Genomic DNA, 17,552 nt, shown 5'->3' with positions numbered 1-17,552 from the left:
AGCAGTCTTGGGTGCATATTGCTAATCCCTGCCTAACACCTTGAATACACTAGCATAGATAAAGGGATCTATAGAAAAAGTATTTCTAAAGATCTTTTATCGTATGCTAATGAGCACAGGGACTAGTCCCAAGGGTGTTATATCCCCCAACTAGCCACCCTCTTCGCATGTTAGCACGCCCACGGGGGCATACTAAGATGCTATTCAATGCAGCGCCGCCAGTGGTGATGTGCGTACCTGTGTTCGTTTCTGAATGCCCAGGACTTTTGGTCATAAACAGTATAAAGTCGGGTGTATGATTCCCGGCTTCAGAGAGGTCTACTGCCATGACTGGAAGCGCTGGGGCATTCAAAAGCGCGAACACAGGTACGCGCGGCACCGCTGCATTGAATAGCATGGTAGTATACTCCTGTGGGCGTGCTAACATGCTAAGAGGGCGGACTAGTGTGGGGATATAACACCCTTGGGACTAGTCCCCATGCTCATTAGCATAAGAAAAGATCTTTAGAAATACTTTTTAAAAATAAAAAAAAAAAGATCTGTTTATTCTTGCTAGTGTATACAGGGACGGTTAGGCAGGGATTAGCAATATGCACCCAGAACTGCTCGTGGTTCTCAGTGCACATTGCACCTGACAGGTTCCCTTTAATGAATTTTGGAAACCACTGTATGTTATATCTCCCATAGAATATTAATACATTCAATCTATTTTTATGCCTTCTGTTCCTATTAGTGCAAACAGATTTATCACACCATCTATATATATATATATATATATATATATATATATATATATATATATATATATATATATATAATTGCCTTATTCTGTCTGTCTGTCTGTCTGTCTGTCATGCTCCAAAATTGTGTCCTTACGGTGACACAAAGCTGATTGGCCGCTGGGCTCGCCATGGCCCCGCCCCCCCACACGGATTGGCCTCTCGCCCCGGCTCTCTGCAGGCCCCACCCCCCTCACGCAATGCACGCTCGCTCTGGCCCAACTGACACGGAGCTCCGACTCCCAGGTGAGTACACACACATCAGATCACACTCACTCTCACACACACCTCACACATCACATCCACACACAACATCCTGGGATATCGCTTGCTTCTACACCGGCTCCGTCACGATCCCAGCAGCGCCAGACATAACCTTGCGATGCTGGGATCTTGACGGAGCCCGTGAACGCTGGTAACCATTATACACATCGGGTAACTAAGGTCCCTTGGTTACCCGATGTGTATCATAGTTGCCAGTGTACACCGGCTCCGTCACGATCCCAGCAGCGCCAGACATAACCTTGTGATGCTGGGATCATTGTATTTGTGGGATGTGCGATCCATGTCTTTTTCTTCATAGTATGGTATTTATATCAGTCTATCCCCCTCTTTTTTTTGCTTGGATCTGCACTCTCCCCATTTGGCACAGGTGATTTTAATCAGCAGGAGACTGCAAGAGGGGTCAGCCTTCTTTTTGCTCCCAGTCCACATATGGGAGCCAGTGGGAGGTGAGTGCACAGCTCCTCTCACTGTGTGCTGGTGCTGTGTGGTGGCTGCTGTTGTGGTGGTGTGGTGTCGGTGGGGCGGCGCGGCCTGGAGCCTTGGGGGCTTTGCCTTGCAGCATGGGTGCTGTGAGGCACCAGGTCGCCCGCCCTGCTGGCGCTTTGTCGCTGTGGCGGTGGTCGGTGCACGGTGCCACACAAAAAGGTCAGGTTAGGGACCCACTCAAGAGGTTTGCCGTGACGTGGCAGTGGGCTTAATACAATCTGATCAGAATGGTAACAAAAGAACCTCATGTTCTATTTAATTTTTTGCCTAGCGGCTTTTAGATCATTGTATTTTTGGGATGTGTGATCCATGTCTTTTTCTTCATAGTATGGTATTTATATCAGTCTATCCCCCTCTTTTTTTGCTTGGATCTGCACTCTCCCCATTTGGCACAGGTGATTTTAATCAGCAGGAGACTGCAAGAGGGGTCAGCCTTCTTTTTGCTCCCAGTCCACATATGGGAGCCAGTGGGAGGTGAGTGCACAGCTCCTCTCACTGTGTGCTGGTGCTGTGTGGTGGCTGCTGTTGTGATGGTGTGGTGTCGGTGAGGCGGCGCGGCCTGGAGCCTTGGGGGCTTTGCCTTGCAGCATGGGTGCTGTGAGGCACCAGGTCGCCCGCCCTGCTGGCGCTTTGTCGCTGTGGCGGTGGTCGGTGCCACACAAAAAGGTCAGGTTAGGGACCCACTCAAGAGGTTTGCCGTGACGTGGCAGTGGGCTTAATACAATCTGATCAGAATGGTAACAAAAGAACCTCATGTTCTATTTAATTTTTTGCCTAGCGGCTTTTAGATCATTGTATTTTTGGGATGTGCGATCCATGTCTTTTTCTTCATAGTATGGTATTACGGTGACACAAAGCTGATTGGCCGCTGGGCTTGCCATGGCCCCGCCCCCCCACACGGATTGGCCTCTCGCCCCGGCTCTCTGAAGGCCCAACCCCCCTCACGCAATGCACGCTCGCTCTGGCCCAACTGACACGGAGCTCCGACTCCCAGGTGAGTACACACACATCAGATCACACTCACTCTCACACACACCTCACACATCACATCCACACACAACATCCTGGGATATCGCTTGCTTCTACACCGGCTCCGTCACGATCCCAGCAGCGCCAGACATAACCTTGCGATGCTGGGATCTTGACGGAGCAGAAAATAGCAAAGATGTATATACCAGTAGGTAAACAAAATACTCTTACATGTATAAATTTAAGTGAATGTAGCAACATGTAATTTTAAAACTTAACTTTTAATCGGATTCAATAATAACTGTTACAAAGTGAACAAACCGTGATCCAATCACCAATTTAAAAGACCTGAGAATGATGGGGCCAATCGAGGATTATAGCGCCATCACTATCATTCAAAAGGGTATGATTAACAATCACCCATATCATACATCACAGGTAAAATGAAGGGTGAGATATCCCATACACATATGTCACTTCCACAGATAATGGCTGGGGGGGTGATAGATATAAATGACCTACAATATTACATGAGGCCTATATCAAGCACCCCAGATTTGGTCTGTCGTAAACTTCTTAAAGTATGCATAAAAAACTACACAGCCTGTAAATCACACACTTTGAGTAGACGAAAAAATGGGGGGGGGGGGGGGGGGACACCTTACTCAGCATATAACATGAATTGTGGTATCCAGTAAATGGTAGCTTTTGATGAATATAGTATGTATAGCGACCATTAGATCCACTCATCTACCAAATCCATGAATTATGCAATGGTGTTAATGACAGATGAATAGAACAGTCCCACCTGATTCTTATGTCTCAATTGAGATAGAGGTACTGGTATGCTGTCGAGGTCCAAATGTCAGGACGAGGGGAAAATAGAATTGGTCACTGACCTTATTAGGGGTCAAACTGGCCCTTTTTCTCTTAATCAAATTTCCGCCCTTGACTTGGAAAATCAACAACCGACCTTGTTATCGCATACCATAGGTGAGACAGGGGGTGGGGTATCTCATATATACGCGCCCCTTCCAGGGGTGGTAGCAGGGGGATAGTGGCTATAGACAACCCGCGCTAGTCCAAAGCGGTCTATATGGAACACCCCAAATAGACTTAGGCATATAAGAAAAAAACCTACACAGCCTATAGTACACTCACTGTGGATTAACAGACTGAAGGACACCTAGTTAAGCATGTAAACATTGAAATGCAGAGTCTAATAAATGGTGGCCTTTGACAATATAACATTATTACATGCAGCAACCATTACATCGACTCATCATGCAGAGATGTCATTGACACAAATATGGAACAATCTCACCCGAATCTTGTATCCCAATGGGGGTCAAGGTTCTCCTGTGATGCTGAAATCCGTATGTCAGGATAACGGGAGAGGTGGCTTGGTCGCTGACCCTGTCAGGGATTAAGCTGACCCTTTAACCCACGTAACAACTCCCGCCCTGACAAGGGCAGTCCACAGCTGACCCTGTTGTGGCTGACCCTGTAGTCCAGACCAAGTGCCTCCCGACGCGTTTCACATTATATGCTCATCAGGGGAGACATATGGCACTAAAGAATACTGGTGGTGGCTCAAATTGGAGCTCAACCCCGTGTGGCCTGGTATCATTGAGGATGTAAGGGATAATGGGGCTATAAAAATGAGCCCTCAACCCACCCCCTGTTGAAAGGTCCACCTCTGTCAATTATGCAAATAATGCAGCAGTGAAAAGGAAAACCCGGATATTCAGGGATTAAACCAGAGATGATATATGCACTATTAAATGATTATAGGATACATGTCTCGAAGACACTGTATAAGGATGTGCCCCCTTTACCTAATATATGAGGTTATAATCGGACGATCAGATGGTATATTCCGTTTATATAAACATATGGACAAGAGACATACACTTCCTGATATCGAGGTCACTTGACGAGTCACGTGACCCACGGCACGTCATGAGGGGAGGGGCATGCACAACGTCATAGTACGCAGCGTGCATACCAAGCAGGGAAAGGCATGCCTCCCAGTTACAAGATCACATGACGAGCCACGCAATACGCGGCGCGTCATGAGGGGAGGAGTGTGCACCACGTCATAGGACGCTGCGTGCATACCAAACGGAGAAGGACATACCTCCCATTTTCAGGATCACATGACAAACCACGAGGTGCGCGGTGCGTCATGAGGGGAGGAGTGTGCACCACGTCACAGGACCCGGCGTGCATGACAGGTCGAGAAGAACGTGCCTCCCATTTCCTGAGTCACGTGACGAGTCACGAGATGCGCGGCGCGTCATCATGGGAGGGAGCACGTGCCGGGCCACAGAGAGTGACGTGACAGATGACAGCCTGATGGAGCGCATGATCCACCAATCATGTGACCATATCGCACTCCACAGGTTGTCAGATACTTGCCTCATATGAATGAGTAATAGCGCGCATGGCTTACTCAATGCAAAAAACAAGCATAGTGCAATCAGCCAGTTGTAAACCACAATGAATACACGAAAGTCATGCAAAGCTAAAATGTAAACAAATGGATATCACAGGGAGAAGGGGGAAGGGGGGGGGGGGGGGACATATGAATTGCCCGTATTTGCACATGCTTACAGGTCTCTAGGGAAACGACTTGCATCCCGTGTAATAGGAGACATGTATACTGGTATGGAACTGCTTAACGTTCCAATGAGAACGGATTGGAGAAAGAATAGCACGAATGTAACTTATATACATACCAGTTCAAATCAATAGTGTATTAAAGCGCTCCGAAAAACACCTTTTAAAAAAAAGAACATTGAGGTGTTAAGGCGATGAATATATAAAAAGTAAAAGCGGAGTTGGGTGCTAATACTACGTCACCAAATGGGTGAGGGGAGGAAGATGGGGGGGGGGGGGGGGAGAGGAAAGGAACAGGGATCACAAAACTCCTGAGAGGAGGGAGAGAAATTTTTTTGATGTATATATTAAAAATATACCATACATGATCAACCATAAATCCCAGTTACATATCCGGACACGATGTCCAGGTGTATGAGTTAGAATGACATGTACCAGATTAACTAAAAAGGGAAATAAAACCATAGATCAAGGAAAAGGGATGGATGTATACCTAATTGAAAGAGACAATTGTTAGATGAAGCACCCGTAGTTCAGTTGTTCATTAAGGCCGGAGGGAGAGACCGTGTTTAACCGAAAAATCCATCTTGCCTCTTTTTGCAAGATGAGTCGGTCCCAGTCTCCCCCTCTAATGGGTTTTTCAATTTTCTCGATGCCAATAAATTTAATGGCATCTTTTTTTCCCCCATGGGAGACATTGACATGACGTGCCAGGGAGGTGTCTCTGTCATGTTCAATGTCACCCATGTGATCACCAATCCGCCTGCGGAACTCTCTTCGTGTCTTACCGACGTATTCGAGACCGCAAACGCAGGTTGCCTTATAAACCACGCCTTTTGTGCGACAATTAATGAAATCATGAATAACAAAGGATTCTTGAGTGACATTTGCTACGAAGGACCTGCCGGGAGATATAGATGAGCACGACACGCAGTCACCACATTTGTGGCATCCTTTCAGGTTAGATCTGAGTCAGGTTTCCTGTTTTGGTGCCACAAAATGACTGTGAACTAACCTATCTCCCAGGGATTTGCCTCTGCGAAAAGTCACCTGGGGATAGGGGCCCACTGATGTCCTGAGGTCATTATCCATTGTGAGGATTGACCAATACTTGTTAAGAGTACTTCTAACGAAATTGGCACCATTGGAGAATGTAGTGATAAATCTTGAGATGGATTCATCTGTTTCCTTCTTAGGAGGTTTTAGGAGATCAGCTCTAGTCATAGACTTAGCTTCTTTGAAGGCCTGACTCAGAATTTTGCGGGGGTAACCGCGATCGAGAAACCGTTGTCTCAGATCATCCGCTTGTGTCAAAAATGACAAGTCCTCGGAACAGTTCCGGCGTATTCTATAGTACTGTCCCTTAGGGATCCCTCTCCTGAGGGGGGCCGGATGACTACTGTCCCACCTCAGGAGGGAATTCGTGGAGGTTGGTTTCCTGTATGTAGAAGTACTCAAGCTACCTTCCTTGGTTTTACTGATGAGAACATCAAGAAATGGTAAGGTGGTACAGTCTGCCTCGTGGGTAAAACGAAGACCTATCTCGTTGTCATTTAGGCCCAAGACAAACCTGTCCAGATCGACCCTGGTGCCCCGCCATATGACGAATATGTCGTCAATATAGCGGGCCCATAAGTCGATCTGGTCAGGCAGATGTTCATCACCAACCCCCTCGGAGAAGACCATGGTCTCCTCCCACCAGCCCAGGAGCAAATTTGCGTACGAGGGAGCACAAGGGCTCCCCATCGCAGTGCCCCTGAGCTGGTGAAAGAACCTTCCGTTAAAGGTGAATACGTTATTTTTCAGACAAAATTCTAGGGCCTGTAGCACAAATTCATTATGGAGATGATATTGGCAGCCTCTCATAGAAAGATAGTGTTTGGCCGCCTTTAGTCCCATGTGATGTGGGATTGAGGAATAAAGAGCCTCAACGTCAATACTGACCAATATATCATCTTCCTGAACTGACACACCATCTAGTTTCAAGAGTAGATCTGTAGTATCCCTCGTGTACGAAGGAAGTGATTCTACAAATGGCCTTAAAACGACGTCCACATATGAGCCAAGGTTCTGACAGATTCCTCCAATGCCGGAGACGATTGGCCTACCCTTCAATGGACTGAGCCCCTTATGGACCTTGGGTAGGCCATAAAAAGTCGCCATAATAGGATGGTCCGGCATCAGGAATTCATGTTCTTTTTTATCAATCACTCTATTGGCAAGGCCCCTGTCCAAAAGTTTCTTCAATTCAGACATCAAGAGAGCCGTAGGGTTCTCTTTCAGGATGGCATATCCCTCCTTATCAAGAAGGAGGTCATGGCACATCGTGACGTACTGCGTCTGATCAAGGACGACCACGTTGCCACCTTTATCAATGTAATACTATTGTATGTTTTGAGGATTTCGATAGCGTTAGGGCAATGACAGCCAGAGACGAGTTTGTGGTACAAGATGTTTATGATATGTAACCACGGTAGATACACAACGGAAATACACAGTATAACAAACACATGAAAATACCTTTCCGAAACGGAGCGAAGGGGATTCCCGGGGCCACGCACCGGACTCCCCCAGGGAGACCACCAGAGCGAACCCCTATACAGGGACTGTCCGGCAATCAACCCCGGAAGGCCTAAATGCGCCGCAGCCGGGACACAAGGGGCAAGCGGTAAAGTCCAGAAGTGTCCGTACGGGATGAAAGTCCAGAATGGTTATGAACCGGAAGAAACCGGGCAGACGTGCTGACCAAAGATGGCAGACGGAGTCCGGGCACAGTTTGAAGAAACCGGGTGTGGTCCAGAGTCGGTCGGTAGATTTTCAGGAGGATCCAAAGGTAATCAAGTAGCAGCAGCAGCAAAGCAGGAGCACACAGCAAGCAGTATACTCAGGCACTGGACTAGGCTTAGAGGCGGCCTTTTAAGCAGCTGGACAGGAAGTAGGGCAACAGAACATAAAACTCCATGTTAACCGAGGGCAAGCTCTTTCAAAAGAGGACTGGAAAACCCGGAAACCTGACAATCAGATGGTTTGATGACAACGTGGCGGTCCTGCTCGAGAACGCGTATGGCCATGATCTCCTCCTTTGTACAGTTGTATTGTGTAAAGATGTCTTTTCCACTCATCTCCTTTAAGTCCTTAGATACCAGGTTCACAAATATATCTATTGTTGACATATCATTTTGCACAGGTGGCATTTTCGTGCTTTTCTTTTTGAAACAGGAAAAAGGGCCCTGTCCGGTAAGGTTAGGGTCCGTGTTCGAAAGGCCTTCTAGCAGTCTGACATCCGGTAACATATCGGGCGGAATTCCCAGTTCATCGCTGAGCTTATTGTCTTTAGCTTGGAAGAATTTCCTCCACTTTAGTTTGCGTGCAAACAAGTTCAAATCCTTAATACATGAAAAAAGATCAAAGTCTGTTGTGGGTACGAAAGACAATCCTTTCTCGAGGACTGTCATTTCAGTACCACTGAGGGACCGGGACGACAGATTGATGACCTTGGGGCCTATGTCTGCTCTTGTCCCCTGGATATACCTATTCGGTTCCTCAGAGGGTAGACATTGTCTAAAAAAGAGGGACTATGAGTAGGCTGAGCCCTGCCTCTGCCTCTCTGTCCACGGCCCCTCCCTCTGTTCTTATTCTTGCCACGATAGTTGAAAACACCGCCTCCCGCCTCACCATCGGATATCTCCGTATCGGTGGAGGAGATGTCGATGTGTTGTTGGGGTTGCAACGTTTTATTTGTCAAAAAGAGATATGCCTTATTTTCCCGGAAGTCTTGTATGTCTCTCATGTACTGTTTGTGTTTTCTATCCTTAATTAGGTACTGAAAGTGCTCGATGGTATTTTGAAGATTTGTTTCTTTCTTAGAGTAGTCAGCCTCACCAGAATACTTCTTAACCAATGTGATTTGCTCCCTCAGGTTGTCATTTAGGCCCAAAAGGTTTTGTTTCTCCTCTTCCAAAAGGAGCCTCATCAACCGGAGAGAGCAATCAGTTGCCTCCCTCTCCCACTTCTTAATGAACTCAGGGGCTCTAAACCTATTTCCTGGATTAAGAGTAATCCGTAGGCCCCTTGGTACTATACCTTCCTTAATATAATTCTCGAGACTCTGCACTTCCCACCAAGATATAATCTGATCTTTATATACCTTGGTGAGATCTCGAAAAGCACCGTTTAGAGTGGGTGTGTATTTCTTAGGAATTATACCCTTATCTGAGAAGACCCCCTTGGCGTCTTCAAGCCATTGATCAGTGTTGAATTCCCCAGATAGAAAACTGGCCATGTCACGATGGAATAGTAGAAAATAGCAAAGATGTATATACCAGTAGGTAAACAAAATACTCTTACATGTATAAATTTAAGTGAATGTAGCAACATGTAATTTTAAAACTTAACTTTTAATCGGATTCAATAATAACTGTTACAAAGTGAACAAACCGTGATCCAATCACCAATTTAAAAGACCTGAGAATGATGGGGCCAATCGAGGATTATAGCGCCATCACTATCATTCAAAAGGGTATGATTAACAATCACCCATATCATACATCACAGGTAAAATGAAGGGTGAGATATCCCATACACATATGTCACTTCCACAGATAATGGCTGGGGGGGTGATACATATAAATGACCTACAATATTACATGAGGCCTATATCAAGCACCCCAGATTTGGTCTGTCGTAAACTTCTTAAAGTATGCATAAAAAACTACACAGCCTGTAAATCACACACTTTGAGTAGACGAAAAAATGGGGGGGGGGGGGGGTGGGACACCTTACTCAGCATATAACATGAATTGTGGTATCCAGTAAATGGTAGCTTTTGATGAATATAGTATGTATAGCGACCATTAGATCCACTCATCTACCAAATCCATGAATTATGCAATGGTGTTAATGACAGATGAATAGAACAGTCCCACCTGATTCTTATGTCTCAATTGAGATAGAGGTACTGGTATGCTGTCGAGGTCCAAATGTCAGGACGAGGGGAAAATAGAATTGGTCACTGACCTTATTAGGGGTCAAACTGGCCCTTTTTCTCTTAATCAAATTTCCGCCCTTGTGTCAGGTTTCCAGGTTTTCCAGTTCTCTTTTGAATGAGCTTGCCCTCAGTTAACATGGAGTTTAAGGTTCTGTTGCCCTACTTCCTGTCCAGCTGCTTAAAAGGCCGCCTCTCAGCCCAGTCCAGTGCCTGAGTATACTGCTTGCTGTGTGCTCCTGCTTTGCTGTTTCTACTTCCTGATTGCCTTGGATTCTCCTGAAACTCTACCGACCGACTCTGGACCATACCCGGTTTTCTTCAAGCTGTGCCCGGACTCAGTCTGCCGTCTTTGATCAGCACTCTGCCCGGTTCGTAACCACTCTGGACAATCATCCCGTACGGACACTCCTGGACTATACCACTTGCCCCTTGTGTACCGGCTGCCGCACATTTAGGCCTTCCGGGGTTGATTGCCGGACAGTCCCTGTACAGGGGTTCGCTCTGGTGGTCTCCCTGGGGGAGTCCGGTGCGTGGCCCCGGGAATCCCCTTCGCTCCGTTTTGTGTGTTTTACTGTGTTTAGTCCCGTTGTGTATCTACCGTGGTGACATATTATATAACATCTTGTACCAAGAACTCGTCTCTGTTGTCATTGCCCTAACGCAATCGAAATCCTCAGAACATACAGTAGTATTACACCTTGACTTGGAAAATCAACAACCGACCTTGTTATCGCATACCATAGGTGAGACAGGGGGTGGGGTATCTCTTGACGGAGCCCGTGAACGCTGGTAACCATTATACACATCGGGTAACTAAGGTCCCTTGGTTACCCGATGTGTATCATAGTTGCCAGTGTACACCGGCTCCGTCACGATCCCAGCAGCGCCAGACATAACCTTGCGATGCTGGGATCTTGACGGAGCCCGTGAACGCTGGTAACCATTATACACATCGGGTAACTAAGGTCCCTTAGTTACCCGATGTGTATCATAGTTACCAGTGTACACCGGCTCCCGGTACACATGTGCAGGGAGCCGGCATTATACTCCTCTCCCCCCAGGACTACTCCTCCTATTACAGTCCTCCTATTATACTCCTCTCTGAGTATAATAGGAGAACTATTATAGCATGGGGGATGTAGCGCGATGGGGAGTGCGCAGCATGGGGGATGTAGCGCGATGGGGAGTGCGCAGCATGGGGGATGTAGCGCGATGGGGAGTGCGCAGCATGGGGGATGTAGCGCGATGGGGAGTGCGCAGCATGGGGGATGTAGCGCGATGGGGAGTGCGCAGCATGGGGGATGTAGCGCGATGGGGAGTGCGCAGCATGGGGGATGTAGCGCGATGGGGAGTGCGCAGCATGGGGGATGTAGCGCGATGGGGAGTGCGCAGCATGGGGGATGTAGCGCGATGGGGAGTGCGCAGCATAGGGGATGGAGCACGATGGGGAGTGCGCAGCATAGGGGATGGAGCACGATGGGGAGTGCGCAGCATGGGGGATGGAGCACGATGGGGAGTGCGCAGCATGGGGGATGGAGCACGATGGGGAGTGCGCAGCATGGGGGATGGAGCACGATGGGGAGTGCGCAGCATGGGGGATGGAGCACGATGGGGAGTGCGCAGCATGGGGGATGGAGCACGATGGGGAGTGCGCAGCATGGGGGATGGAGCACGATGGGGAGTGCGCAGCATGGGGGATGTAGCACGATGGGGAGGTGTGCAGCATGGGGGATGTAGCACGATGGGGAGGTGTGCAGCATGGGGGATGTAGCACGATGAGGTGTGCAGCATGGGGGATGTAGCACGATGGGGAGGTGTGCAGCATGGGGGATGTAGCACGATGGGGAGTGCCTAGCATGGGGGATGTAGCACGATGGGGAGTGCGCAGCATGGGGGATGTAGCACGATGGGGAGGTGCGCAGCATGGGGGATGTAGCACGACGGGGAGTGCGCAGCGTGGGGGATGTAGCACGACGAGGAGTGCGCAGCGTGGGGGTTGGAGCACGACGGGGGGTGCGCAGCGTGGGGGTACTGGTATGCTGTCGAGGTCCAAATGTCAGGACGAGGGGAAAATAGAATTGGTCACTGACCTTATTAGGGGTCAAACTGGCCCTTTTTCTCTTAATCAAATTTCCGCCCTTGACTTGGAAAATCAACAACCGACCTTGTTATCGCATACCATAGGTGAGACAGGGGGGTGGGGTATCTCTTGACGGAGCCCGTGAACGCTGGTAACCATTATACACATCGGGTAACTAAGGTCCCTTGGTTACCCGATGTGTATCATAGTTGCCAGTGTACACCGGCTCCGTCACGATCCCAGCAGCGCCAGACATAACCTTGCGATGCTGGGATCTTGACGGAGCCCGTGAACGCTGGTAACCATTATACACATCGGGTAACTAAGGTCCCTTAGTTACCCGATGTGTATCATAGTTACCAGTGTACACCGGCTCCCGGTACACATGTGCAGGGAGCCGGCATTATACTCCTCTCCCCCCAGGACTACTCCTCCTATTACAGTCCTCCTATTATACTCCTCTCTGAGTATAATAGGAGAACTATTATAGCATGGGGGATGTAGCGCGATGGGGAGTGCGCAGCATGGGGGATGTAGCGCGATGGGGAGTGCGCAGCATGGGGGATGTAGCGCGATGGGGAGTGCGCAGCATGGGGGATGTAGCGCGATGGGGAGTGCGCAGCATGGGGGATGTAGCGCGATGGGGAGTGCGCAGCATGGGGGATGTAGCACGATGGGGAGTGCGCAGCATGGAGGATGGAGCACGATGGGGGGTGCGCAGCATAGGGGATGGAGCACGATGGGGAATGCGCAGCATAGGGGATGGGGCACGATGGGAGGTGCACACCTCCCCCCAACACACACACACACACACACACACACAGGGAACCACAAACACCGCCATACACAGACACCCACACACACAGACAACGCTGCACACACACAACACCCAACACACAAACACCGCGGCATACATAAATATACGCACATACCGCACAACACACACATTGCACAAAACATACCTCCCCCCAAAACACACCACACCCACACAAACCGCGCAACACACACACACACACAACGCGACAGACACACAGCGCTCCACAAACAACGCAACACACATACAACACCGCTATCACCCCCCGCCACACCCAGATAACACCCAGAACATGTACAGCGCCCTACACAAACACTTGGTAACTACACACAACAACATCCATCCATATATCTATATCTATATCTCTCTATCTATCTATCTATATCTATAACAAAAATCATACATGAACTACACAATACGTAAATTCTAGAATACCCGATGCGTAGAATCGGGCCACCTTCTAGTCTATATATATAATTGCCTTATTCTGTCTGTCTGTCTGTCTTGCTCCAAAATTGTGTCCTTACGGTGACAAACAGCGGATTGGCCGCTGGGCTCGCCATGGCCCCACCCCCCGCACGGATTGGCCGCTCGCCCAGGCTCCGCCCCCCCACATGGAATGGCCTCTCGCCCCGAGGTGAGCGCATCAAGGTCCTGCAGCGGCGGAACACACACATAAGGACACACACACACACACACACACACATCAGATCACACTCACACACACACACATCAGATCGCATCCACGTCCTGCAGCGGCGGAACACACGCACAAACATTAGAACAGACACACACACACACACACACACATCAGATCGCATACACACACTCACAACATCCCGTGATATCGCTTGCTTCTCGGCGGCGATCTGTGCGTGCAGTGACCTTCCAGGACCTGCCGGAGGATCACATGGCCAGAAGCATGTGGTATCTCCGGATGTTGTGATTGTGTGAGCGCGTATGTGCGATATCGTCAGTGTGTGCGTGTGTGAGTGTATGCGATCGGATGTGTGTGAATGTGTTCTGATGTGTGTGTGTGTGAGTGTATGCGAGCGGATCTGTGAGTGTCGGCAGAGGAGCACGGCGTGCAGCACAGCTGCTGGGACCGCCCACCGGTGGGCACAGGGAGAAGTGGTGTGTGTGTGAGTGTATGTGATCAGATGTGTGCGTGTTTACTGTCTGATGTGTGACTGGAGCCCGACGGGGAGTGCGCAGCATGGGGGATGGAGCCCGACGGGGAGTGCGCAGCATGGGGGATGGAGCCCGACGGGGAGTGCGCAGCATGGGGGATGGAGCCCGACGGGGAGTGCGCAGCATGGGGGATGGAGCCCGACGGGGAGTGCGCAGCATGGGGGATGGAGCCCGACGGGGAGTGCGCAGCATGGGGGATGGAGCCCGACGGGGAGTGCGCAGCATGGGGGATGGAGCCCGACGGGGAGTGCGCAGCATGGGGGATGGAGCCCGACGGGGAGTGCGCAGCATGGGGGATGGAGCCCGACGGGGAGTGCGCAGCATGGGGGATGGAGCCCGACGGGGAGTGCGCAGCATGGGGGATGGAGCCCGACGGGGAGTGCGCAGCATGGGGGATGGAGCCCGACGGGGAGTGCGCAGCATGGGGGATGGAGCCCGACGGGGAGTGCGCAGCATGGGGGATGGAGCCCGACGGGGAGTGCGCAGCATGGGGGATGGAGCTCGACGGGGGGTGCGCAGCATGGGGGATGGAGCTCGACGGGGGGTGCACACCTCCCCCCAAAACACACACACACACACACACTGCACAACACACCACACACACACACACTGGAAACCACAAACCCCGCCCTACAGAGACACACACACACACAGACAACGCCACACACACACACAACACCCAACACACAAACAGCGCGGCACACACAAATATACGCACATACCGCACAACACACATTGCACAAAACATACCTCCAACCAAAAACACACACACACACCCAACACCCACACAAACCGCGCAACACACAAACAACACTGCTCTCACCCCCCGCCACACCCAGACAACACCCAGAACATGTGCAGCGCCCTACACAAACACTTGGTAACTACACACAACAACATCTATATAACAAAAATCATACATTAACTACACAATACGTAAATTCTAGAATACCCGATGCGTAGAATCGGGCCACCTTCTAGTTACATATAATTGTGGAATTACACTTTTTTGTAATTTTACCACACTTGGAATTTTTTTCCTGCTTTCCAGTACAGCATGGAGCACAATGAATGGGGTCTTTCAAAAGTACAACTCGTGCCACAACAAACAAGCCCTCATGGGGCTATATCGATGGAAAAATAAAAAAAGTTATGGCTCCTGGACAAAGGGTAGGAAAGAACGAAAATGCAAAAACAGGATACGGCAAAGGTGGAAAGACAAGTAGGCATTGCTCCCAGGATTTTCTGGGGCGTCTTTAGACTGCGCCACATTGTTACATTCATAGACGCTCCCCATGTAAAGACCAGAATAAGGCTACTTTCACACATCCGGCTGTAGCAGTGCGGCACAATCAGGCGCTCTGCTGAAAATACAAAACCGTTTTTTTTTTGCCGCCGGTTTGGTTTTTTCCAGCATTGACTTGCATTGGCGCCGCATGGGCTTGCGTTCCGTCTGTTTTTTTGCCGCATGCGGCAGATTTAGGCTACTTTCACACATCCGGTTTTTGCTCTGCGGCACAATACGGCGTTCTGCAGAAAAACCGCAACCGTTTGGTTTTTTTACGCCGGTTGCGGGTTTTTTTGCATAGCCTTACATTAGTGCCGTATTGTGCCGCATGGGCTTGCGTTCGGTCCGGTTTTTGCCGTATGCGGCAGATTTAGGCTGCTTTCACACCTCCGGTTTCTGCAATGCGGCACAATCTGGCACTTTGCAGGAGAATCGCAACAGTTTTTTTTTGCTGCCGGTTGCGTTTTTCTGCATAGACTTTAATTAATGCCGCATTGTGCCGCAAGGCCTTGCGTTCCATCCGGTTTTTGCCACATGCGGCAGATTTAGCCGATGCGGCAGCCGGATGGAACGTTGCCTGGCACGTTTTTTCGTGCGGCAAAAAAACCCGTATTGCGCCGCATTCGGCCGATGCGGCGCATTTTTCAATGCATGCCTATGGCAGCCGGATGCGGCGCGATGTGGCAAAAATCGCATCCGGACGCCGCATGCGGTTTTTGCCACTGCGCATGCTCAGTAGCATGCCGCAAGCGGCAAAAAACGGACGGGCCGCATGGGAAAAACTTATGCAAAGGATGCGGTGTTTTCACCGCATCCGTTGCATAGCTTGCACAGCCGGATTGAGCCACAGAGCTCAAGCCGGATGTGTGAAAGCAGCCTTAGCCGATGCCGCGGCCGGATGTAACGTTCCCTGGAACGTTTTTTGCTGCGGCAAAAAAAAAAAAAAGCATCGCGCCGCTGCGGCGCATTTTTCAATGCATGCTTATGGACGCCGGATGCGGCGCAATGCAGCAAAAACCGCATCCGGCCGCCGCATGCGGTTTCTTCCACTGCGCATGCTCAGTAGCGTGCCGCAACCGGAAAAAAACGGACGGGCCGCATGTAAAAACTTATGCAAAGGATGCGGTGTTTTCGCCGCATCCATTGCATAGGTTTCACAGCCGGATTGAGACGCACTGCTCAAACTGGATGTGTGAAATTATTAGCCTACTACATAAAAAAAGGCTTGAAAACGGAATAGAAGGTGTGGGGCCAGGTCTGAGAGCGCACTCCTCTCACTGATCACCTTATCAGTATGGGAGCTCCTACCTGGTATTCTGGATATTCGAACATATAGGTCATGCTGCACCTGTTCGTCTCATACACGAAGAACACATCCAGGACACCGAGCACTACAAGGAGCAGCAACACTCCATTAAGTACTGCACTCATTGCTCAATGACAGCGTCTCTGCAGAGGAAAAAGGCACAATACACGGCGGGGCCCTGCGGTCCGGTCCTACGGATCCCGGCTGTCTTCACCTGCAAGTTTACAAAGCGAAGTCCACGCTAACGAGGCGCTTCCTGATTTCATTATGCATCAGTCGCGCATATTGCAAGGATTTCCGCCTTTTCTATTCGTCAATATAAAACGCATACTGATTGGCTGCCTGTAAGCCCCTATACCGTACGGTAGCGCGTTAACCTTTCAGAGCGTGGCCACCGTTGTCGCAACCAATGAAAACAATGCTGTCCGGCTACACCGGTGTATGCGGGCGGCGGTGTGCGACGTCCCCGGTGTATGATGACCCAGTCCCTGTGTATGGAGGCTCTGTGCGCGGCGGACCGTTCCCTGATGTATGCGGGCCCCGGTATGTGGCAGGCCCTAGTGTATGCGGGCCCCGGCCCCGGTATGTGTCAGGTCCTGGTGTATCCGTGCTCGGTGTGTGGCGGACCGGGCCTCGGTTTGCAGCGCCCCCTGTGTATGGGCGGTCCCAGCCCCTGTGTATGCGGGCCAGTGTGTGGCAGACTGTCCCCGATGAATGCAGGCTCTGGTGCGCAGCGAGCCCGTTG

At 50.1% G+C, this 17,552-nt stretch overlaps 2 protein-coding genes across 7 annotated transcripts in view; one reads left to right on the top strand and one right to left on the bottom strand.

Moving 5' to 3' along the window:
• The window catches only part of PGAP1 (post-GPI attachment to proteins inositol deacylase 1), a 1,652,111-nt gene extending 1,634,670 nt beyond the window's left edge, over positions 1–17,441 (bottom strand). For 4 of the 6 annotated variants that reach the window (XM_075317801.1, XM_075317803.1, XM_075317806.1 and 1 more), the window contains exon 1: positions 16,810–17,440. In XM_075317801.1, the coding sequence (XP_075173916.1) occupies positions 16,810–16,932 (123 nt within the window). In that variant the 5' untranslated portion in view covers positions 16,933–17,440. Of the gene's footprint in view, positions 1–16,809 lie in introns of all 6 variants that reach the window. The other 2 variants (XM_075317804.1, XM_075317807.1) reach the window with 2 other exon arrangements.
• LOC142245241 (SCAN domain-containing protein 3-like) overlaps positions 17,202–17,552 on the top strand; it is a 40,401-nt gene continuing 40,050 nt past the window's right edge. Inside the window, exon 1 of the mRNA XM_075317808.1 lies at positions 17,202–17,350. The gene's annotated coding sequence lies outside the window, so the exon portion shown is untranslated. The remainder of the gene's footprint in view (positions 17,351–17,552) is intronic.

Source organism: Anomaloglossus baeobatrachus, chromosome 7 (assembly GCF_048569485.1).
Source record: "Anomaloglossus baeobatrachus isolate aAnoBae1 chromosome 7, aAnoBae1.hap1, whole genome shotgun sequence".
NCBI lineage: Eukaryota > Metazoa > Chordata > Amphibia > Anura > Aromobatidae > Anomaloglossus > Anomaloglossus baeobatrachus.
The sequence above is the reverse complement of the archived record's forward strand: the minus strand, read 5'-3'. Positions and strand labels throughout refer to the sequence as shown.